Source organism: Lactuca virosa, chromosome 7, assembly GCF_052849685.1.
Source record: "Lactuca virosa cultivar CGN04683 chromosome 7, Lactuca_virosa_CGN04683_v6, whole genome shotgun sequence".
Lineage (NCBI taxonomy): Eukaryota > Viridiplantae > Streptophyta > Magnoliopsida > Asterales > Asteraceae > Lactuca > Lactuca virosa.
In genome coordinates this window covers 113,020,787-113,046,134 of record NC_136432.1, presented here as the reverse complement: position 1 = coordinate 113,046,134, position 25,348 = coordinate 113,020,787, and the positions used below count along the sequence as shown (strand labels likewise).

General features: G+C 41.0%; 1 protein-coding gene across 1 annotated transcript; it reads right to left on the bottom strand.

Annotated features, from left to right (window-relative positions):
- Positions 1 to 432: 432 nt before the first annotated feature.
- LOC145127055 (uncharacterized) lies at positions 433 to 2,766 on the bottom strand. Its single transcript, XM_079062306.1, has 2 exons — positions 1,182 to 2,766; positions 433 to 710 (listed from the first exon to the last, which is right to left on the bottom strand). Exons 1-2 carry the CDS (start codon positions 2,764 to 2,766, stop codon positions 433 to 435), a joined length of 1,863 nt encoding a protein of 620 aa, XP_078918432.1.
- Between the last annotated feature and the right edge of the window lie 22,582 nt (positions 2,767 to 25,348).

Sequence of the window (25,348 nt, the reverse complement as noted above, 5' to 3'; positions counted from 1 at the left end):
ATGCTCATCCGGAAACTCGTCCCGCAACGGGAAAGGATTCTCATTTGAAGTGATCCGGCTTAGATGTTCGGCAACAAGGTTCTCGCTTCCACTCTTGTCCCGAATCTCCAAATCAAATTCTTGCAATAGTAGGATCCACCGGATGAGTCTTGGCTTTGAATCTTTCTTTGTCATCAAGTACTTGAGTGCCGCGTGATCCGAATACACTATGAATTTCGTACCGAGTAGGTATTGTCTAAACTTCTCCAAAGCGAACACTATGGACAATAGCTCCTTCTCCGTGGTATAGTAGTTGCTTTGAGCATTGTCCAGTGTTCTCGATGCATAGTAGATCACATGGGAGGCTCTTCCATTCTTTTGACCCAAAACGGCGCCTATAGCATAATTGCTTGCATCACACATGATCTCGAAGGGGAGATCCCAATTTGGTGCTTACATGATAGGAGCGGATGTAAGCAACTCTTTGAGCTTGTCGAAAGCTTCTTTGCACGTCTCATTGAACTCGAAATCAACTTCCTTTTGCAAGAGTTGGAACATTGGTCTTGTTATCTTTGAAAAATCCTTGATGAACCTTCGGTAGAATCCGGCATGACCTAAAAAAGAACGAACTTCCCGAACACAAGTCAGGTAGGGTAAGCTTTGAATAACATCGATTTTTGCCTTATCTACCTCAATTCCTTTCTTTGACACAATGTGACCCAAAATAAAACCTTGACTCACCATAAAATTACATTTCTCAAAATTTAAAACCAAATTCGTTTCAATGCATCTTTTTAAAATTTTGGTGAGTTTGGTCAAGCATTCTTGAAAGGAGTTGCCATATACCGTAAAATCATCCATAAAAACCTCAATTATATTTTCAACATATTCCTAGAAGATACTAACCATACAACGTTGGAAAGTGGCCGGGGTGTTACACAATCCAAATGGCATTCTCCGGTATGCAAAAGTGCCAAATGGACATGTAAATGTTGTCTTTTCTTGGTCTTCCGGTGCCACCGGGATTTGGTGAAAACCGGAGTACCCGTCGAGACAACAATAGTGATATTTCCCGACCAACTTTTCTAACATTTGGTCAATGAAAGGCAATGGAAAATGATCTTTTCTTGTGCTTGCATTGAGTTTGCGGTAGTCAATACATACTCTCCACCCGTTTTGCACGCGGGTGGGGACCATCATACCTTTGTTGTTTTCGACTACCGTGATTCCCGTCTTCTTTGGAACGACTTGCATCAGGCTCACCCACTTGCTATCCGAGATTGGATAAATCATCCCCGCATCAAGAAGCTTCAATATCTCTTTCTTCACAACTTCCATCATAGGCGGGTTCAATCTTCTTTGTGCGTCACAGATTGGATTGCATTCATCCTCTATCAAGATCTTGTGCATACAAGTGGAGGGGCTCAATCCCTTGATATCCGCAATTGTCCAGCCCATTGCTTCTTTGTGTTCCTTCAACACTTTGAGGAGCTTCTCTTCTTCACATTCAGTTAGGTGAGTTGAAATGATGACCGGAAGAGTCTTGTTGTTTCCCAAGTATGCATACTTCAAGTGTTGGGGTAGGACTTTCAATTCTAGTTCCAGTGGTTGAACAAGGGAGGGTGACAATCTTGAATGGGTTTGAGGTAGCTCGATTTTCTTCACACTGAATTGAGTGGTTTTCTTGATCTCTAAATTGTTAACCAATCTTTCAACTTTGGGGTCTAGTGAGTAGAGCTTCAACTTCTTGGCTAGTTTTCCACAATCAAATCCTTTGCTCAAAATCATCTCCAACATGTCATCGTTAGACAATTCAAACAATTCTTGGGTCAATGGTTCTACAACATCAACAAAACACAAAGATGAAACATCATTAGGATATCTCATAGCATCGTAGATATTGAAACTTATTGTTTCCCCATCAAACTCCATCGTTAAGCTTCCCGCATACACATCAATCTTCGTTCTAGCCGTCTTCAAAAATGGTCTCCCAAGTAAAATTATACCCGACTTGGAGGACACTTGCTCTTCTAAATCAATCACATAGAAATCTGCCGGGAAGACCAATTGGTTCACTTGCACCAAAACATCTTCTAAAACACCTCTAGGAAAGACACTCGATTTATCCGCAAGTGAAATTATGACACCGATTTCACTCAAGGGTCTGACATTTAATGATTCATACACCGAATAGGGCATGTCATTGATAGAAGCACCAAGATCAAGCATAACACTACTAAAAGTGACGTCCCCAATCTTGCAAGGAACCGTAAACATTCTGGGATCTTTGCACTTGGGTGGAAATTTCCTTTGTAAAACCGCGGATGCATTTTCATTCATTGAGATTTTCTCATTTCCCTTCAATTTCCTCTTGTTGGTACAAAGTTCCTTCAAGAATTTTGCATATCTAGGGATTTGTTTGATTGCATCAAGTAAAGGAATGTTTACTTCCACCTTTCGAAATGTGTCCAAAATCTCTTTCTCCTCCATTTTCTTCTTCGAAGTCGCAATTCGGGAAGGGAATGGTGGTTGAGTGACTATTGGCGTCACTAAGGGAATGGTCTTCTTTGGAACTCCGGCTTGTGTGGCATTCTTGGCTATGGGATCCACAATGGGAATGGCTTCTATTTCTTCCTCTTCATCCCTTGGCTTCTTCTTTGAACTACTCTCTCCGGTTTGTTTGCCACTTCTCAAGGTCACCAAATTGACATTTGGGTTCTTTTCGGTTTGAGAAGGCAATTTTCCACGGGACTCCAACTTGCTTATGGATGTAACTATATCTCCCATTTGTGCTTCAAGGTTGGAGATACTAATCCTTGTCTCTTTTTGGAATTGTTGGGTACTAGTGGCTAAGGATTTGACAATGTCTTCAAGATACGTTCCGGAGCTAATTGATTGGGATTGAGGAGGTTGTTGATGATGATGTGGAGGGTGCGGTTTGGGTTGATAATGTGGTTCTGGATATTGGTAATGAGGTTGTGGTGGTGGATAGGAAGGTCTAACCAATGCATTTTGAGGCAATGGTCTTGGGTTGTAGCTCATGTTGGGATTTGGGTTCCAACTTGAATTGTAAGCATTTTGGTAACCGGATGGCTTGTTGTGGTAATTTTGGAACTCTCCCGTGGCATTCGCATGTTCGGCATCTTCTTGGAGAATGGGACACATATTCGTAGGATGTCCCATTGTTGCACATATTCCACAAACCATCACTTGTGGAGTTTGTCCCATGGCTAACTTTTGGACAACGTAGGTTAAGTCTTTTATTTGAGACTCGAGGTTTAATGTTCCCACTTCATTGACTTTGTGTTGTGTGTCTCTTTTCATATCTTGGCTTGGGCGAAAATGTTGTGAATTTGCGGCTATTGTGTTGAAGAGTTGTCTTGTTTGTTGTGGAGTTTTGCTAAAGACATCTCCACCACTTGAGGCATCAACTAGTCTTCTCTCCATTGGCAACAATCCCTCATAGAAGTGTTGAATGAGGAGTTGTTCCGGAATTTGATGTTGTTGGTAACTATAGCACAAGTTGTTGAACCTCTCCCAATAATCATGAAAAGTCTCATTTTGACCTTGGTGGATTCCACAAATCTCATTTCTAAGACCTGAGACTCTTGAAGCGGGATAGAACTTGTTAAGAAAAACTCTTGCCATGTCTGTCCATGCGTTGATTGACCCCGGGGGAAGATAGTATAACCAATCCTTTGCTCTATCGGCCAATGAAAAGGGGAATGCCCTTAGCTTGATTTGGTCATCGGTTGACCCTTGTGGCTTCATACTAGTGTAAATAATGTGGAACATCTTCAATTGCTTATGAGGGTCTTCATTCTCCAATCCATGAAAAGTTGGAAGACGATGAACTAAACTTGACTTCAATTCCGAACCTCCTTCCAAAACGGGGTAATTGATACCGGTTGGAGTTTGTGTAACATCGGTTTCCATCATTTGCCTCAAAGTTCTTTCGGGAGCTTCTCCTCCGTCCGCCATAGCAATTGGTTCAATAATGGGTGGATTTTGTTGTAGGGGTGGTGTTTCGGGAATTTCTTGGCGAGGGTCGGGACTTGAATCGGGTTCCGTGTCACTTGATGAAGCGGTTTCAACCTCCGGATCCCTGTGAGGATTTGAAGTTTGACCACGTTCTATTCTTTTTTTTCCTTCGCCAAACGTCTTGCTTCTTTTTCAATTTCCGGATTATAAATCAAAGCACCTGCACATTGAGATCTGGGCATAGAGAAACAAATTGATTAAAAATAAACCAATCCCCGGCAACGGCGCCAAATTTTGGTGGTTGTCGAGGCCAACAAAATTAATAACCCTAAATCTTCCACACTAAAATAGTGTATAGTGGTAAAGGGATCGTATCCACAGAGATTGGTTCAATTTAAATCTCTATGTAAATCACTCGTTCAAGTACTTGTAAAACAAAAGTGAAAGTAAAAAGAGGGGGGGGGGGGTTAATTCTTTTTGATTGTTTGAGAAAATTAAAACTAGCTAGAATGTAAATATAACAAGTAAAAAAGTAAAAGATTTAATTGAATTCAATGAAGTGAAATTGGTTGATTTTGGGATACACCACATGGATGATATAGTTGACTTATCATTAGACTAAAAGGAACAACACTTGTGAATTGGTTTAACTTGGCTATAGCAATTCATAAGCACAAATTACCTCAACTCTTCTTAGATATTAAAATGGTTAGAGGAGCTCTAACACATTCCCTTAATTAAAGTCACAAAATCAATGAAGCATATAATCTTGTGAAAATCAATTAGCTTTGAGTTCTAAGAGTTACCAAGTCCATAAAATAATCAAATGCTTACATTATCAGTATGGAGGAAACATTCCCATGGTTTAAATGAAATGAAAACAAGCATAGAAACCATTTGTTGTTTACCAATCTCAGAGTCCATTACTTAACCAAGAAATTGATCAACAAAAATATATGCTTATTCATCCAAGCTCATGATCGATAAACAAACATAACAAGATGTGTAACTAGAAAACATTTCCATAAACTTCAAACACAAGGTAATAATAGTCTTCAAAACAACCAATCATCCATGAGATTAAACCCTAATCAACCAAATGAGAATTTAGCCAAGCATGGATAAAATAAAAGAAATACAAGGTAGTTTATAAATACCAAACATTGTTCTAAATGTAAGATGAAGTGAAATAACACCAAACTTCAAAATCTTCAATTTCTTCCCAAGTGTTCTTGAGAGCCAAAGAATAGTTCTTCCAGGTGTTGATGATGAATGATGCTTCAAATCTTCAGTAAAAGGTGCTTATTTTCGAATTCAAAAAGTTCCCCAAAAGCTATCCACCAAAGTTCCAAAAATAGGGTGAAAGAGTCAAAGTCCGGATTCACTTCAGCACGATCCACTCAGACCGTTTGTGGATCCACGCGGACCGCGTGGGTCTCGCTGATTGTGGGACTTGGGCTATTTAAAATATACTCCAGCCCAAGCTTTTCATTCACACTTCAGCCCACATGTATAACTCTTGGGAGCCCAATTGTGCTAATCCAAAGCCTCCAATGATGGTTCAATACTCCTTTAATCCTCTTCAACTCGAGTCCCCGTCCAAAATTAAATTCAACGCGCATCCCGCTTGTACTGACATTGAGCCCAATCGCCACACTTTAAGTCCACGAACAAATTGCAAGCCTCCAACAGTCCCGTACTCCTTCCACACCTCCAATAACAAATAGTCTTCGATAAATCCTGCAAATAAGCTCAAAAGATTGGAAAGCACCGGTAAAGGAGAAAAATAACAAAAATAGAAAATATGCATGAAGATTAACTAAAATGATATGGAATGTGCTAAAATAAACTATAAAAATAAGTAAATAAAATGAAACGATCACTTGACCAATATTTAAGCACATTTATGACCTTTGGAACCTCAACCTTATCAGCCTTCACTGCTTGTTATCGTCCCTTAAATCCTAGTTTTCTAGTGAGTGTGATCTTTGAGCTTTAAAGTGACTTTAGTGGCCTCTTTGGTGTGTTTGCAAGAAGAAGAACTTGGTGTGCAAGCCTTGGACATGGTTGAGCTTCAAGATCCTGAATCTACATCATCTTAGGAAGCTTTTGAAGGTATAAAGCTCATACCTTGTTTATCATTTGCTTAGATCTACTTATTTAGCTTGGTGTGGTCCTTTTGGTCCCTTTTGGTTAGTGTTGATGAGTTAAGACCATTTGAGATGCTAAATCTTGTAGATATGGATGTTTGATGGGTTACTTAAGCTTAAAGGTGCAAGCTTTATGGTGTTTATGACCCCCCATGCAAGTATTAAGTCATTTATTAATCTATTTTGAGCTCTAGGTCCTCATTAAGCCATGCATGCATGTAAAGTTGACAACTTTACGTAATAAACCACCTCAAGGAGGTCAGATGTGAGTTTTGGACTAATGTCTTACTTGATTAAGAGCTAAAAAGTGAAGTTGGCCAAACATGGGGGAGTACGCATGACGTACAAGCTATTACGCGCCGCGTACAATCCCTTGAGCATGTACACCTAGCGTGCAAGCTAAGTATGCCCCACGTACTCAACAATGGGTTGCGGATGTTTGGGCCTTTCGGTATTGGGTTTTTGCTTGAACCCTAGGAGTTGAGGGCTTTATTTTGGGCCACCAAAATATTATTTTGGGATAAGGGTGTTTTTGGACTTTTGTCATGGGCCTTAAGTGTTATAAGTTGGGCCTTAGGGCCCATTATTGTATTTTGGGCCATGAATAATTAAGCCCATTAAGGGTAATGTGAATCGGGGGGCTTGACCTTAGGAAATTAGATAGTTAGGGCCGTAGTCTTGATTGTTAACACATTCCTAATTAGGGTAATTTGTCTGTGTTTAGTGTGGGATTTCCCGGATCAGTAGCCGAGCAGTTAGTATTTTTCAGCAGACTGAGGTGAGTCTCCTCCCTGTATCCATGGGTTGAAGGCACCAAGGCCGACCCACTATCCAGTTATGTAGTATGCTAGTTGTTGTGTGATATATATATATATATATATATATTATTTGCATGATCGGGTTGAAATATACCCCCGGGCGGGGCCCATTTGGGTATGTTCGGGTTGAAATATACCCGAGGGCGGGGCCCACTATCATACGATCGGGTTGAAATATACCCCAGGGCGAGGCCCCAGGGCGGGGCCCATACTTGCTTTTTGGGTTGGAATATACGCTAAGGCTTGGCCAGTTGTATGTTTGGTAGGTGGTATTTTTGGGAAAACTCATTAAGCTTTTGCTTACAGTTTGTATTGTGTTTTCATGTACTTCCGGTACTAAGGGGAAGGGCCCGACTTGCTGGCGCAGCCGTCACTCCCCACCATTTTCTGCATTTATTGTTATTGTTACTCTGATGATTTTATATGATGATGATTCTATAATGGATTTGGAATCAAACTTATGATTCTAAACCTTAATTAAAAATGAAAGAAATTCTCCTGGTTTTTGGGTTGTTACAAGTTGGTATCAGAGCCTTGGTTTGAGGGATTCGGGCACACTCTCGGGTGTGTCTGGAAATGATAATCTTTTCAAAAGATAAAAGGATCAAATTTTTCTGAAAAACGTTTTCTTAAGTAAAAAGGGAGAGTGCAATGTGAGTGATCGGTCGACCTCAAGTAAGTGTTTCCCAAAATTAACCATGCTTATATAGTACGATTAGTATGATTGATATGTGAAGTGCATGCTAGAGTAGGGCTAAGGATACCTTCAGGGATTATTGTTGGATAAGGTGTCTAAGTCCATAACTTATTTGGTATATACTTGAACCGACCCGGCATGGTCCATTTGGGTTGCACTTCACCCGAACTATTTATATGGATAACATTATGAGAAGAGTATATTTGCGGCCTACTAATATATTATAAGTTATAATATATTAATATGAAATTGTATTATTTAATTAGTATTGATCTTAAATTAATTATGAATTAATTTAGTGATCATAAGGTGACTAATTAAATAATGGGCTATTGTACTTATATAGTGTGGGCTAACACTCATAAGGAAATGGGCTAAGCTTGAATGGGAGTCCATGGATGATCCATGGAGCTTTTAACCCATGGATCCTTGGAATAGGAAAAGACATGGGTTATTAGGGTTTGCATGGTTCATAACCCTAATCATCAACACTATATAAAGAGGCTTATGGTGCTTGAAAAGACACTATGTGTGTGTGCATAAGAGTGGCCGAATTTCTAGAGTGATTGGATACTCTCTCATAAGTTTTCCAAGTTTGTGGTGATTTGTGATTTCCATTTGAGGCATTCACATTATTGGTGCTTGGCTCTCAAACTCCCAAGGAATCAACTCACTAACAAAAGGTATGTAATTCTTCTAGTATCTTTTATGTTTAAAAGTACCCCATGTATGCTAGATAGGTTATGAACCTTGGAAAATTATTTTGCATGTATTTTAGACAAACATAGATCCAAGGTTTCTAGGGTTGCATGAACACCTTAGGAGTGTTAGTTTGCTCAAAACCCAATAGTGGTATCAGAGCCTAGGCTTGTTTGTTTGATACTTGTTGAAAAACTCAAGTTTTCTGCATTCTGCAGCATGAACTCGCCGAGTCCATGGGGGGACTCGCCAAGTCCATGAGTAAATTCATCCTACTCGTCGAGTAGGTTCGTGCACTCGACGAGTAGAAGCCTCAGAATGCAGATTTTCGAGTTTTGCTGCTGGAAATGGACTAGAAACATTACCCTAAACTGTTTTGGTGTTATAAAACCTGTTTAAGATGGTGTAATGTTTATGCTAATCCATTTACAATGGCTTATATCAAAATTGCATGATAATATGTGTTCATATGTTCTTGGAATTTTTGATATGATGTTCATGTTCTTATGAATTATTGTTAGATCATAAGAATTATTTGCTAAATTGTTTATTGATAATTCTTGATCATTTATGTGTTTTAATGGAGTCCATAATTTGTCCTCAAGTTATGGATTTCCAAAGGTCACTTTCATTTATGCACACTTAAAACACATAAGTTACATGAAAATGAAGAGTCTTCATTTTATGAACCTTTAATTCATAAGTTATGAAATGAAAAGTTTTGAATAGTTTCAAAACTTGTCCTTAAGTTTTGGAATTTGTAAAGTTACACACACTTTAATATACTTTAATTCCAAACCCTTAGAGTTTTAAAAGTTAAAATTCAACCCTTATACTATTTATAACATTAATGGTTAATTATTATATATATGTATAAGATTAAGTCGTTTTACCGTTAGTAGGCCTCATTCACGAAGCCGGTCTATAAGGGGGGTATAAGGTTGTTGCCTATAAAATGGCAACTTAATGGGTGTCCATTCTCACCCACCACTTCCTTGATCGGTGGAGGGTCGTTAGCCGAACGGGTAGGACAATGACTTTAAATTCTCATTAAAAGTATAATGAATATTATAAAGTAACTAAACCTTTAATAAATTCCCAATCTTAGTTACTTTAGGAAAATGTGAATATGGTGCTAACCCATGAAATTCACACTTTGTACCATACCAAGTCGTTGGTGGAGCGTGTGTGGTTAACCGGCACACTAACTTGGACTAGTAAGGATCACGAAGGGTGACTTAATGTTTATCATAGATCGGTGGAGCGTGTATGGTTAACCGGCATATTGATTAGGTGATAATATTAAGGGTACCAAGTGAATTTGCATGGTTATTCACACCTTGTTTTGTGATCCTCGGCATCCCAGTCACAAAACTTGAAGGGCACAATCGAGATTGAAACATGCCATTGAAAAGTTCAATGAATCTCAAAAGAATCTAGGAATTTCAAAACCAACTAAACCTAATAATTCATTTCGTTTTCATGGTGGAAATTGGTGAATCGTCATTCACCTACCTTCAAATATGTTATAGCTTAGATTACGGCATCCCTCTTCTAAGTTATAATATATTGTGTTGGATCCTAGCCTTAATATTACATTTGGGTGTATTATTAAGGATTCGATATATCTAATCTAAACTTGTTTTCTTCTTTTCAGATGTCTTCCAACAACAATGCTTCGGGCTCTAACCCTATTGGCTCCTATTCCCTCATGAACCTTTGTGGGAGGGTCATCTTTGATGGTTCCAACTTCATGGATTGGATTCGGAACATCAGGATGGTCACTCGTTACGAGGACAAGGAATATGTCCTCGATAAGGAGCTAAAGGAGCTTGATGAGTCCACTGCTACTCCTGAGGAGGTCGCTGAGTATCAGGCACATGAAAGAGATGCCACCAAGGTGGCATGCATCATGATGGCCACCATGACAGCTGAACTCCAAAAGTCCTATGAGGACTATTACCCTTTTGAGATGCATCAGGATCTGATGGAAAGGTACCATCAGAGTGCTCGTCAAGAGCGGTATGAAATAATCTCCTCCATGATCACTACCCGTATGAAGGATAGCGAACCAATCACGACCCACATACAGAAAATGCAAAGGTATTTAGACCGTCTAATGAAACTGAATGTGAACTTCCCTGAGGAGTTGGCAATTGATATCATTTTGCACTCCTTGCCCTCGTGTTATGATCAATTTCGTATGACATACCACATGAACAAGGAGGAAGTCACACTCAGTAAGCTTCAAGGACTTCTGAAGACTGCCGAAAGTGGTCTTAAGAGTAAGTCGGTTACTACTCCTACTCCTACTACTACCTCTGTTTTGGCTATCGGGCAAGGCAAAGGGAAGAAGAGGAAGCACCCTTCGAAGGGTACCAAGGGAAAGTCCCTTGAAGGCTCCTCATCTGGAACCAAAGGTGGTTCTATCACTCCTTCTGCCATCCCTAAGGATGCTGAATGCTTCTACTGTCAAAATAAGGGGCACTGGAAGCGAAACTGCCCAAAGTACTTGCAGGATGTCAAGGATGGGAAAGTGAAACCATCCCATGCAGGTATTTACACTATATTGTCTAATAACTCACCATATTCTAATTCTTGGGTTCTTGATACAGGTTGTGGTATTCACATCTGTTGTGACTTGCAGGGCGTAAGAAGAAGTGAGGATGTGGAGCACGGAAAGATAAACTTAATCATGGGGAACAAGAAGGTTGCACCTGTTGCCAAGATTGGAGTTTATACTTTGTTGCTAGATAGTGGGTTAAAGTTAGATTTGAATAAATGTGTGTACTCGTCTGAAATGGCGAGGAATATTATTTCCTTTCATGCTTTGTACAAACAAGGTTTTACCTTTTCTTTTGATAATGAAGTTGGTAGTATTAATGCTTTCTTTAATAATGTTCTTTATTTTAAAGCATTACCTTGTGATGGTGTGTATGAAGCTATATCGGTTGTAGATAATTTAGGAAATAATGTATTATGTATTGATTCTTCTACTAGCTTGGATAAAGCATCTTTGTGGCATTGTCGTCTTGGACATGTAAGCAAGAAACGCATAGGCCATCTCCAAAAGGATGGAGTCTTGGAGTCGTTCGACCTCAAGTCGGATGATAGTTGTGAGTCTTGTATACTTGGAAAAATGACAAAATCACCCTTCACTGGTACTTGTGCAAGGGGTGAGGGTTTGTTGGACCTTATACATACTGATGTATGTGGACCATTCAAAACCGCCACAAGGGATGCTAATCGCTATTATGTGACTTTTATTGATGATTTTAGTAGATATGGTTATGTCTACTTAATCAAACATAAGTCAGAAACTTTTGAAAGGTTTAAAGAGTTTAAACAGGAAGTAGAAAATCAATTGGGCAGGAACATTAAGATGCTTCGATCCGATCGAGGTGGTGAGTATCTTAGTACTGAGTTCCTTGACTATCTTAAGGAGTGTGGGATTGTCTCACAATTGACACCTCCCAGGACACCACAGCTGAATGGTGTAGCTGAGAGGCGTAATCGAACTTTGTTGGACATGGTTCGCTCTATGATGAGTCGAGCTTCGCTACCAATCTCTTTTTGGGGGTATGCCTTAGAGACTGTCGCCCACATCCTTAATCTAGTCCCTACAAAGAAGGTTGCCAAAACACCTCATGAAATGTGGACTGGGAAAGTTCCCAATTTGGACCATATCAAAATTTGGGGTTGCGAGGCTTTCGTGAGGCGCGAGACTCATGACAAGCTCGAACCTCGAAGCGAAAGGTGTATTTTCATCGGCTACCCACAAAAATCCTTTGGTTACCTCTTCTACAGACCCAGTGAGAATGTGGTCTTTGTGGCAAGGAGAGGGGTCTTTCGAGAGAGAGAATTTATAAACCAAGGAGACAGTGGGAGGCAAATTGACCTTGAAGAAATTCAAGACTCAATTGGTGAAGGAACCTCAGACACTAGCAATCAACCTGAGGAGGAAATTCCTGTTGATCCAGCTGACGAGACTATACTTCCGAGGCGTTCCACAAGGGTTAGGAACACACCTGAGTTTTATTATGGATTTCATATTACTACGGAAGGTGATACATTTATCAGTGACAGTACACTGGTAAATCTGGATGAACCTAACAGTGTTAAGGAAGCCATGGCAGGCCCAGAGTCTGCTAAATGGAAGGAGGCTATGGACAGCGAGATACAGTCCATGCATGACAATCAAGTTTGGAACTTGGTTGACAATGTACCAGGCCGTAAGACAGTCTGGTACAAATGGATCTTCAAGAAGAAGACCGACATGGATGGGAAGGTGCACACTTATAAGGCTCGACTGGTCGCAAAGGGTTTTACTCAGACTCAGGGTATTGATTATGATGAAACCTTTTCACCAGTAGCAAAGATTAAGTATATTAGGGTTATGCTAACCATTGCTGCATTTCATGATTATGAAATATGGCAAATGGATGTCAAAACCGCTTTCCTTAACGGAAAGTTGGCTGAGGATGTTTACATGAATCAGCCAGAGGGTTTTGTCAGTGCAGAGTACCCCAATAGAGTGTGCAAGCTTGAGAAATCCATTTATGGATTGAAACAAGCATCTCGAAGTTGGAATCTTTGTTTCGATGAGAAGGTCAAAGAGTTTGGTTTCTCAAGAAGTGAAGATGAGTCCTGCGTGTATGTCAGAGCTACTGGGAGTATAGTTAGCTTTTTGGTACTGTATGTGGATGACATACTACTCATAGGAAATGACATCCCAACCTTGCAGGAGGTTAAGTCCTGGCTTGGGAAGTGCTTTGCTATGAAGGTCCTTGGAGAAGCTGCCTATATCCTAGGGATAAGGATATTAAGAGAAAGGAGTAAAAGACTAATTAGACTTAGTCAGAGTATCTACTTGGATAAGGTGTTGAAAAGGTTCAACATGCAGAATTCCAAGAAAGGAGAATTACCGATCCAAAGCAATGCCAAACTGAGCAAGGCTCAGAGCCCGAGTACAGAAGATGAGATAGCTGAGATGAGTCGATTACCTTATGCTTCCGCTGTTGGCTCGATAATGTATGCTATGACTTGTACCCGTCCTGATGTGGCCTTTTCTTTGAGCATGGTCAGCAGATATCAGGGAAACCCTGGCAAGGCTCATTGGACTGTGGTAAAGAATATTCTCAAGTACCTGCGGAGGACTAAGGATTGGATCCTTACCCTTGGTGGGAGTGATGACTTGAGAGTAGTAGGGTATAGTGATGCTAGCTTTCAGACTGATAGGGATAACTTCCGCTCTCAGTCGGGCTGGGTCTTTACCTTAAATGGAGGGGCAATCACTTGGAAGAGTTCCAAACAGGAGATTGTAGCTGATTCGACTTGTGAATCAGAGTACATAGCAGCAAGTGAAGCAGCAAAGGAGGCGATATGGCTGAGGAACTTCATCGGAGACCTTGGAGTTGTACCAGCTATTAAGGAGCCTAAGGAGATTTTCTGTGACAGCGATAGTGCGGTTGCCTTAGCCAAGGAACCAAGAGATCATGGCAGATCCCGACACATTGACAGAAAATATCACTTCATAAGACACAAGATAGAAGAGGGACTCCTCGTGGCAAAGAGGGTATCGTCAGATGAGAACCCTTGCCAGGGTTTCCCTACGAAGGGACTGACGAGGGTGAAGAATTTGCAGCATGCGAGACGCATCGGGCTGAGGGACGATATTAGTTTTACAGATTAGATAGTTATTACTGAAACTTGTAAAATGTAATCGACGTTTGATGATGAATAAAAGTTGTGATTTATTTATGAGTAAGGTGTTGCTATCATTGTCAATTATTTACTATTGTTTCAGCTTTGCATGTTTTGACTTCCAGAATAATAAGTTTATTCAAACTCTCCACAGTCGGTCATATGTCGGAAGTAGGTATGAATCAAGACTGTCATGAATTGGGATTGTAGATGACTAAAGGTGTTTAGCCATAGCAATGGTTGCTACAACATTCATGAGTACTCATAAGTTATGAGTATTGGAATAAACCCACGCTCACTTGTATCACTTCATGGAATTTATCTCGAGTGATCGTGAGACGGTAATATCATATAAGTCTTCAAACCTAGAGATATGAGTTGTTACCTATGAGTTGGTTGTGCATTGATTGCACGTAAACGCATCAGTAACTTGATGTTATAAAACGTGCCTTTGTGTGCAATTCAATAAGTAGTAGAAAAAGCATATGAGTCGAAGTTTACCTGTTCCTTCTAGAAATAGAAGCGATATCTGGGCCCCTTAATGATTTTGTTTTGACCTATGTACCGGGCCCGGTCAGAACTAAATTGATGTGTTCGATTAAGTTCTTTGTCAAACAAATCGGAAATCGGGAAACAAACTGCTGGACAATAAGTAAGACATTGTTCCATGTATTTGTCCGACTAATATCATGAGAGCAGAGGATTATGTGATCACTTATCTAAAATGGCGCTTCATAGTTCAACAGAGTTTTCGAGAGCTATGATTGCCGGTTGGTTCCTGAAGCTATATAGGCAAATACAGTTATCAGACTTATCCAAGTGGGAGACTGTTGGATAAGGTGTCTAAGTCCATAACTTATTTGGTATATACTTGACCCGACCCGGCATGGTCCATTTGGGTTGCACTTCACCCGAACTATTTATATGGATAACATTATGAGAAGAGTATATTTGCGGCCTACTAATATATTATAAGTTATAATATATTAATATGAAATTGTATTATTTAATTAGTATTGATCTTAAATTAATTATGAATTAATTTAGTGATCATAAGGTGACTAATTAAATAATGGGCTATTGTACTTATATAGTGTGGGCTAACACTCATAAGGAAATGGGCTAAGCTTGAATGGGAGTCCATGGATGATCCATGGAGCTTTTAACCCATGGATCCTTGGAATAGGAAAAGACATGGGTTATTAGGGTTTGCATGGTTCATAACCCTAATCATCTACACTATATAAAGAGGCTTATGGTGCTTGAAAAGACACTATGTGTGTGTGCATAAGAGTGGCCGAATTTCTAGGGTGATTGGATACTCTCTCATAAGTTTTCCAAGTTTGTGGTGATTTGTGATTTCCATTTGAGGCATTCACATTATTGGTGCTTGGCTCTCAAACTCCCAAGGAATCAACTCACTAACAAAAGGTATGTAATTCTTCTAGTATCTTTTATGTTTAAAAGTACCCCATGTATGCTAGATAGGTTATGAACCTTGGAAAATTATTTTGCATGTATTTTAGACAAACATAGATCCAAGGTTTCTAGGGTTGCATGAACACCTTAGGAGTGTTAGTTTTCTCAAAACCCAACAATTATGTGATAGAATTGCCTGATTTGTGTGATGCCTTATAGCCTTGGAAAATTGGATGCATATATTTATTGGAATCGATGTTGACTCTGTAATTGCTAAGTCTATGCGTTCAAAATTATATACGATTAGGATTGTATAGCCCTAGAATGATGAATTCTGCCTCATTTCCTATTCTTTGTTTGGTTGTGGACTTAAGGTAGGAACTTTATTTTACATTCTATGTGATTCTATGGATCGTTGACATGGAGAATGCTCAGGGCACGAGCTTTTTCCACGAGGCGGAAAATGTGGGATTCACGTCCTGCTTGCTGAGGGACCGAGCGTGGGATGGGTGGGAGGAGGTTACCCGAGCGGTTGGTACGATGGTTGTTACGGTGATGACTTGGGAGGTGTTTGTGCAGAGGTTTGATCGGGAGTTTGCACCAGCCATTAAGGTGCAACACTGGTGAGGGAGTTCCAGGACCTTCACTAGACTACGAAGAGTGTGGCGGAGATCACCGCCAAGTTCAAGGAGAGGGCATTGCTAGTTCCGCAGTACGTTGCGGATGAGGAGATGTGGAAGATGAGATATCATACTATGTTGAGGGATGATATCAGGGAGTTTGTGAGTTTTTCAGGGTGCAAGACCTTGAATGATATGATTAAGAAGGCTCGTGAGCGGGAAATTCAGTTGGAGCTCCGGACGAAGCGGAAGCTGGAGCAGGTTCAGACAGTAGTGGGTCAGGCCAAGAAGCCCAAGACCTCCGATGTTCATAGCAGGGGCGAGCTGTAACGCCCGTATTTTGAGGCTAAGCACTGATGCGATGATGTAATAGTTAGGGTCAACAAATGTAACATATTGCGAAGTAATAAAGGAATTATTTGAGTATTATGTGAAGTATGTGAATTTATGTGCTTTAAACTTGTTTATAATAATATTAATAAATTAAGAATAAAACTAAGCGTCAAAAATAAAATATTAGATAAACCCGATATCTATAGAGAAAGTTGTACTGGTCGTGACAAGGATTCCGGAGAAATAAAGAACGCCGAAATCCGAGTTATAACGAAGAAGTTATGAGTTGTCAAAGTTTTGCGACACAACCAGCACGACACTGCGTGACATAAAAAGTGAGTTTTCGATAAAGTGCTTTTTAGCCTTAGCGATCTAAACGAAATTCGTAGCATACGTTAAACCGAGAGCATGCATAAAAAGAACGTCCAAACCTGACTTCGTATGAGGAAGTTATGATTTTTCTAAGTTTCAGCGTAGCAGTATGCAGCCCGGAGTTCGAATATTAGATCGACCGATTTTTAGCCGATACAACCTAAACGAGAATCGAAGATCTCGTTAATAGAAGCTCAACGGTAGAAAGATAGATGAAAATGGACGTCGAATGAAGAAGTTATGAATTTTTAACGGATTTTTCCTGTCCCGGCCTATTAAAAATATAACTTTAAAAATAGATTCAAAATTAGCCGACGGAGTCTAAACGAAAGTTGTAGAGTGCGTCTCTAACTACGCGTGGATATAAAGAACGTCGAAAACAGAGCTTGTATGCGAGAGTTATGAATTTTTGAAGTCGGGATGGTAATTTGCAATACTGTCCGAAGAACTCCCCGGTAGAGAAAGGGAACACCTCGCATACGAAGTATGAACGCTCCGCGGTCTCACATTGCTCAGTCTGGAAGAAGCCACGATGTAGCATGCGAAGCTTGACACGTTGACGTACGAACGCGCTGCGTACCCTCATACGCGCAGCGTTCTGAGGAACGCCCAGTGTACCACCGAAGGTACGCGCAGCGTAGACAACAGCCTCAGCCTATAAAAGGGGTGCGAGGGCCAGCCGATTTCTCACACCTTTTGCCATCTCTTTCTCTCTATACTCTGTCTCTAAACCTCCCAAACACCCCTGAAGCCTAGGAAACCTCCCTAACACTAGAAGCAAGCCACGAAGCGTCTGAAGGCTCCGAGAAAAAGAGTTTTTTGGTTTAGAAACTTTGCCCCCGCAGAGCCCGGTTTTCAAGCAAACCTCCCGGTTTCGTCAAAGGAAATCATTTTTTTAAGAAGCGAAGGGATGTCCAAGTCAGAAACACCACCTTATCAAGTGAGTGCATAGTTACTGTCATCTTCCACATAGATATGAAGTATTTTATATAATTTACGTGCTATGTGTGCATATTATCTGTTTACTTGAGATCTGTGCTGGATGAAAGATTTAAACTTTGTTTTTCAGATCTAAACTGTATATGTATTTTATAACTTGAGATCTGCACTGGATGAAAGATTTAAACTTTGTTTTTCAGATCTAGACCTTTTTTCTTCAAATCTGAACCGTATATGTATTTTCTTTTCAGATCTAAACTTTTTCTTCCGATCTAAACCGTATATGTATTTTCTTTTCGGATCTAAACATTTTCTTTAGATCTGCACTGTACATGTATTTTCTTTTCAGATATAAGCATTTTTCTTCAGATCTGAACTGTACATGTATTTTATATCTACAAATATGTTGGGTAGAACATGGGTAGATGAAATAGTTGGTGTGTGATGAAAGGTGAGTTGGAGGATGAGATGAAAGGTGATATAGAAATGAGATGAGGGTGAGAGGTGAAAATGAGAGAAGCCTCTACCCAAGCCTTGGCCCCGTCATCTAGCAGAGTATGGATGACAATCACAGACTATTCTAGACGGTCTGGTGGAACACTAGAAGGCTCGCAACCTCTAGGTGTTGTGAACGACATGTTCACCCGATGTACTCTAAAAAACCATTGACATGTATTGCGGGTGGGCTCCTACAAATAATATTGTTGATAAATGATAGCTATGGATTTAGCGCCCGTTGGATGAACCCTGGCAACTATGGATTTAGTGTTTGTTGTATAAACCCTGGCGACGATGGACTTCGTGTCTATTCCTTAAGACAATCCTTAGGAATATATGAATAAAGAGTAGTTGATTCTTAGGGTAGATCCTTAAGAAATAAAGAAAATAATGGGGATGGGTAATTGGGTTAATTGTTTGATGATAAAACATAATAAATTTATTATTGTGGGTTGAAAACCCTATGTACTCACCAGGTTTCCCAACCTGACCCACTCAGTCTATTTGTATCACAGGTGTCGATATAAAGCTACACTACACCGAGAGATTAAAGAGATGTAGATCATTAGTGAAAATAAATGTAAGTTCTATTTATGCTTATGTTTCTATATTGACAATGACATCCCAAAAGTTTTAAAATAAATAAAATACATTTCTTCGGAAATGCTTTGATAACATATTTATCATTTTTTCCGGGAACAAATTCCGCAACACTTTTCTTTAAAAAGTTACTCTGATTTGAAATAAAACATAAACAAATCGGTCTTTTCTGGCCGTGAAAATGGAGATGTCACACCAGCCGGGCCGGGGCCGATGTTCCAAGTGCGGCAAGCCGTAAAGTGGAGCATGTCGATCTGTGGGCTCCGGATGTTTCGGTTGTGGTCAGACAGGTCACATGAGCAAGGGAAACCCCAAGAGGGCTCTGATCTGTTTTCACTGCAACCAAACTGTCCATAAAAAAACCGATTGTTCGAGATTGTCTAGGGGAGCAGTGGTGGCGCCTACGCCAGCCATCTTGAGGATTATCGATGGGCGCCAGGGCAAGGTGGAGGCTCCTGCGGTAAAGAGTAGGGCATTTCAGCTGACCACCGATGAGGCCCGCGTAGCACCGGATTTAGGTACTGGTATGGGACTTAAATCTATCTTTTACTGTTTTCTTGTTAGGCTCATGTTTATTATGATATTGTATAGGGACCTTTTTGGTCAATGGGTTGTCTGATCATGTTTTGTTTGATTCGGGGGCTACCCGATCCTTTGTATCTCTTGCACTCAACAAGAAGTTTGGAGACGCACTGGGGAGTTTGGACTCCCCTCTGGAGGTGGAGATCACGGATGACCGTACTGTGAGTGTTGCGAGGGTATTTAGAGGATGTGTTTTGAACATGTTTAGTGAAATGTTTCTTATTGATTTGGTACCGATTTCCTTGAGGGGGTTGAAGGTGATCATCGAGTGTACTGGTTGGGGCCTAATGGGGCCGTGAATGATTGTGAGCGGCAGTTGGTGAGAGTTCGAACCCCAAGTGGGGGAGAACTGGTTATTCCCGGTGAGAGAGCTTCGCGCAGGCCGACTCTCTGTTCAGTTGCGGGGGTAAGGAGGTTTCTTTAGTAGGGTTGTTCTGGATTTTTGGCTTATGTTTCTGACACACGGGTTGAGGCCATGTTAGAGTTGAGCAGGGTACCCATTGTTCGGGATTTTTACGATGTTTTTCCCGAGGAGTTGTTAGGAGTGCCTCTCGAGAGGCAGGTTGTATTTCGGATTGATTTGATGCATGGTTCGGCTTCGATAGCCAAGGCGCCATATCGCCTAGCACCGCCTGAGATGCAGGAGTTGTCTACACAGCTGTAGGAGCTGTTAGACAGAGGTTTTATGCGTCCGAGCATTTCCCCGTGTGGAGAACCGATCCTATTCGTGAAAAAGAAGGACGGGTTACACACGATGTGTATCGATTATTGGGAATTGAACAAGCAAACGGTGAAGAACCATTACCCACTTCCGAGGACCGACGATTTATTTGATCAGCTTGAGGGTGCATCTTGGTTCCCCAAGATTGATCTTCGGTCAGGATACCATCAGATGAGGATCAGGGATGAGGATGTACAGAAGACAGCCTTTAGAACTTGTTATGGTCATTACGAGTTCGTTGTGATGCCTTTCGAGCTCACCAATGCACCAGCAGTGTTCATGGATCTCATGAACCGGGTTTGCAGGCCGATGCTGCATCGATCTATGATTGTTTTCATTGATGATATTGTTGTCTAATCCAAGACCAAGGAGCCGCATTTGTGTGAGGTATTAGAGACCTTGAAGAGGGAGAGGCTTTATGCCAAATTCTCCAAATGGGAGTTTTGGTTGCTTGAGGTGCAGTTTTAAGGGCACATCATCAACCAGGAGGGGATCTTGGTGGCCCCGACTAAAATTGAGGCGGTGATGTGTTGGGAAGTTCTGAAAAATGCATCTGAGATTCGGAGATTTTGGGTCTTGTGGGGTATTACCGGAGATTTATTCAGGTCTTCTCCAAGATTGCGGTGCCACTGACCCGACTGACCAAGAAGAATGTGACCTTTCGGTGGGGTCCGGATCAACATTTGGCCTTCGATACTCTGATGCAGAGGTTGTGTGAGGCCCCGATTCTCACGTTACCCAAGGGATTGGATGATTTTGTGGTTTACTGTGACACTTTTATTTCAGGGTTGGGAGTTTTCCTTATGCAAAGAGGGCATGTGATTGCGTACGCCTCGAGGCAGCTGAAGCCCCATGAGGCGAATTACCCCACACATGATTTGGATTTGGGGGCGGTGGTGTTTTCCCTCAAGATATGGAGGCACTATTTGTACGTGATGCACTATTTACACCGATCATAAGAGTTTGAAGTATTTGATGGATCAGCCAAACTTGAATATGCGGCAGCGGAGTTGGTTAGATGTGGTAAAAGACTATGACTGCAAGATTTTGTACCTCCCCGAGAAGGCCAATGTGGTGGTCGATGCTTTGAGCCCTAAGGCTGTGTGCTCATCAATCCGAGATATTTGTTTGAGGATGACTGTTACTTCACCTTTGATGGATTTGATCAAGGAGGCTCAGGTAGAAGGATTGAAAAAAGAAAATTAGAAGACTGAGCGAAATAGAGGGCAAATTCCTTTGTTTGTTAGAGACAGCTGGATCTGGATTCCGACATTAGGTGGGGTGATACAGAAGATTCTAGAGAAGGCACATAAATCAAAGTTTTCTATCCACCCGGGGGCCACGAAGATGTAGTAAGATTTGAGGTTGAGTTACCGATGACCCTGTAAGAATAGGGAAGTTGCTTGGTTTGTTAAGCGGTGTTTGACTTGTAAGAAGGTCAAAGCCGAACATCAGAGACCTCACAGCAAGGTGCAGCCGTTACCCATCCCTATGTGGAAACAGGAGGATATCACTATTGATTGCATGACCAAATTGCCCAGGACGACGCGGGGTGTTGACTCTATTTGGGTTATTGTGGACAGGTTGACAAAGAGTGTGCATTTTATCCTGATTGCTGAGAGTGTATCCGTAGAGAAGCTAGCTGATATTTATGTCCGAGAGGTGGTCGTTAGGCATGGGTGTGCCTGTGTCGGTGGTCTCGGATCGAGATGTTCGTTTCACCTCTCGATTTTGGAGGAAGTTCCATGAGGACTTGGGAACTCAACTACATTTCAGTACAATATACCACCTGCAGACCGATAGACAGAGCGAGCGGACGATCCAGATGCTCGAGTATATGCTTCGGGCTTGCGTGCTGGATTTTAGAGGGAGTTAGGATACTTACCTCCCGGTAGCAGAGTTCTCATACAACAACTGTTATCATGCTAGTATCAACCAACCATTTTTCGAGGTGCTGTATGGAAATATGTAGGACTCCGATTTGTTGGGAGGAGGTCGGACATCAGGTCATAGGAGGACCGAGGTGATGCTTAAGATCATCGAGTTGATTCAACAGGTGCGAGACAGGTTGCGAGTCGCCAAAAGAGTTACGCTGATCGATGCCATTCGGACCTCGAGTTTCAGGTGGGGGACTTTGTGTTGCTGAAAGTGTCACCTTGGAAAGGTGTCATCCAAATTCAGAAGATGGGTAAGTTGGGTCCCCGATTTATTGGTCCATTCAGGATTTATGCCCGGGTTGCAGGGTTGCATACCGGCTGGATCTTCCTGATGAGCTCATTCAGATCCATAACACTTTCCATGTGTGTCAGTTACGGAAATGTGTAGCCGATGATTCAGTAGTGATCTCGTTATATGATATTTAGGTGGATGAACGCATGAACTATGTTGAGAAGCCCATAGAATGTTGGGTCAAAAATATGGTTTATACTTTACTTTTCTAAGCAATTGTAATTTTCAGTATTAGACCGAAAACAACCTTGGGTTTACAGTTGGAGTGTTTGTGGCTCAGGTGGTGTTCACGGCCGTGAATTGGTTTGCGGCCGTGAACCTGTTCATGGCCCATGTTCCATATAAATAGATGTCAGGGCCAGTGAGTGTACGACCAAGAAAGACAAGGAGCTTAAGTGTGTGTACTCTAATGTGTTCTAGAGGGAAAAAGTAGAGAAGGTGCAAGTGTGTGTGTGAATCTTGTGTAAGGAACTTCATTCTAATCATCAAAATATACAAGATTCATATTATTCTTTTTCTCCTTCTTCTCTATTTTGATCTTGCATCATCCAGTTGATTGGGATTCCGCACCATCAATTGGATCTGATTGATACATCAAGCGAATTTGGGAGTTACGGTTGGTATCAGAGCTTGGAATTGTATCAATCAATTTGCCAGATCTGGAGCGTTTTTTATCTTATTTTTGAAGGATTTTTGCGTTTTTGGATAGTTCTTGGCAAAATAATGGGGGTTTGTTCTTTGCGTTTTTCATAACAACGAGTTTCTGATTGAGTTTTGGAGTAATCGCGATACGTTGAAGGGTTCTCGGCCACCGAAGAAGCTTTCAAGGCCACCGAAGCAGTGTTCACGGCCAGGAAGAAGGGTTCACGGTCCTCGGTGGGTTCACGGTCTGCGGTTCGTTTACGACCGAGAAGTGTGTACGGTCCGAGGTCTCGCACATTCACGGTTCAGCGTCGTTTGCGGTCCGCAGACTCGTTCTCGGCCAGCACGTGATTCAAGCGAGTCTTCGATCAGAGAGTCCGAAGTTTGCGGCCTGAATTATTCAAATTTTTTTTGGGGGTTGCCAGGTTTCGAACCTGGGTCCCCTGGTTCCTCAACCCTCCGCCTTTCCAACTGATCTAGCTTGCTAGATGGTATTTTCCTTCCGGATTTAATTCAAAACACTTCGCTGCTTCAACCAATTTCGCATTTTTAACACTTTCAGCCCAAAATTCAAATTTTTTTATTTTAAAAATTCCATTTTCAACCCAAAATTTTAGTTTTTAATTTTTGACTTTCTAAATTGACTTTTGACCTCAAAAATGGACTTTGACGTTAAAGTTTGACCTTTGACTTTAAACTTTGATTTTCTCGTTTAACTTTCAAATTTTCAAATTTAGCTTTTCGGTTTGACTTTTAAATTTGACTTTTAAGGTTGACTTTTGAGGTTTATAGTCAAAGGGCATTTTTAAAACAATGAGTTCTTCAAACATCCCGGTCAATGAAGTTTCATGCTCTCAATCTTGTGAAACTACTATTAAATTTCTTCGTAAACAAATTGAGTTGCTAAAAAGGGAAAATGAGGACCTTAAATATGAAGGATATACCCTTAGAAAAGGCCAAAGACCTCTAAAAGAAAAATTATAGATCAAGACTCGGGACTTTACAAAACTACAGGAAGATTGTAGCAATAAGTGTGAGTGTACGACCAAGAAAGACAAGGAGCTTAAGTGTGTGTACTCTAAGGTTTTCTAGAGAGAAAACGTAAAGAAGATGCAAGTGTGTGTGTGAATCTTGTGTAAGGAACTTCATTCTAATCATCAAAACATACAAGATTCATATTATTCTTCTTCTCCTTCTTCTCTATTTTGATCTTGCATCATCCAATTGATTGCGATTCCGCACCATCAATTGGATCTGATTGATACATCAAGCGGATTTGGAACTTACAGTGAGTGCTACAATTTTATCAAGAAACAACTTGCCATTGTGACTGCCGAGCTTAACACATTGAAAAATAAGTTTGAAAATGCAGATTTTAATTTCAGAAAATTTGATGTGTCAAATGAAGTAGTTGCGTCAATGATGGAAAATAGTTTGAAATTTAAAGATAACCAACAAAAGGGTCTAGGGTATGATAAAGTTCCTCCTCCTTTTAATCACACTTATCCGTTTAACCCTTTGACCAAAGAAGAAATGGACAGAGAAGCACATCTTGAGTATGGCAAACCTGTTGTGGTGCCAGAAAGTGTTGAGCTGAACGATTCTAATGCTTCAATTTCTTGAGCAGGTAAAGTAGTAGAGGATGAGGACAATGAGAACAGAACTAATTCTAGTTCTGCAAATTCTGATGATTGTCAAACCAATGACTCCTTGAACTCAGAATCTGTTGCTTCTAACTCAGTTACTTCTGACAAACCTGTTGTTGGTAAATACATGCCACGAATTCAAGCTAACCAGAGTGCCTGTTGCAAGTGTGCTTGTGGGAACAATCAGCGACAAGGCAAGGACACGCCACTAGGGGCAGGAAGAAACAATTCCTATGTGAAGAAACAAATGTGTTTTCACCGTGGAACACCTGGACACATTGCCAGACATTGTCCAAATCGTGCATACGTTCCCTATTACGCACAAGGCTGGCAGAATGCACCAGGAGGGAGATTTTCCAAAAGAAACCCCTCAAGGTCATGATCAGAAAATGGCGACTGGAATGCCAAGAAGGCCAAGAATTCAACTCCCAAGGCCAAGAATCCAACTCCCAAGAACAAGAAAGGAATGTCTGCCAAGAAGTCCAATCCAAGAGATGCTCCAGTAAAACCAAGATCGGTCAGATCAAATTCATCTCGAAGACCGGCTTCAAGTTCAAAATCAAGTGTCGGGGCACCCATCGGGTCGAACAAGAAATGGGTTAAACCCAGTTACAGATGGGTACCAAAGGTTCAATCTCCCAAATCACCTAATGATTCTAATATTTCTGCATCTTCTGTTTGTGATAAACATGATATGTCATGGGAGAGAGTACCTTGCAA

Excerpts from the sequence above, each read along its gene's own strand:
- LOC145127055 (XM_079062306.1), bottom strand. The coding sequence starts at position 2,766 with ATGGGAGATATAGTTACATCCATAAGCAAGTTGGAGTCCCGTGGAAAA. Across the intron at positions 711-1,181 it reads GGTAGTCGAAAACAACAAAG|GTTTTATTTTGGGTCACATT; the intron begins GTATGATGGTCC and ends TGGTGAGTCAAG.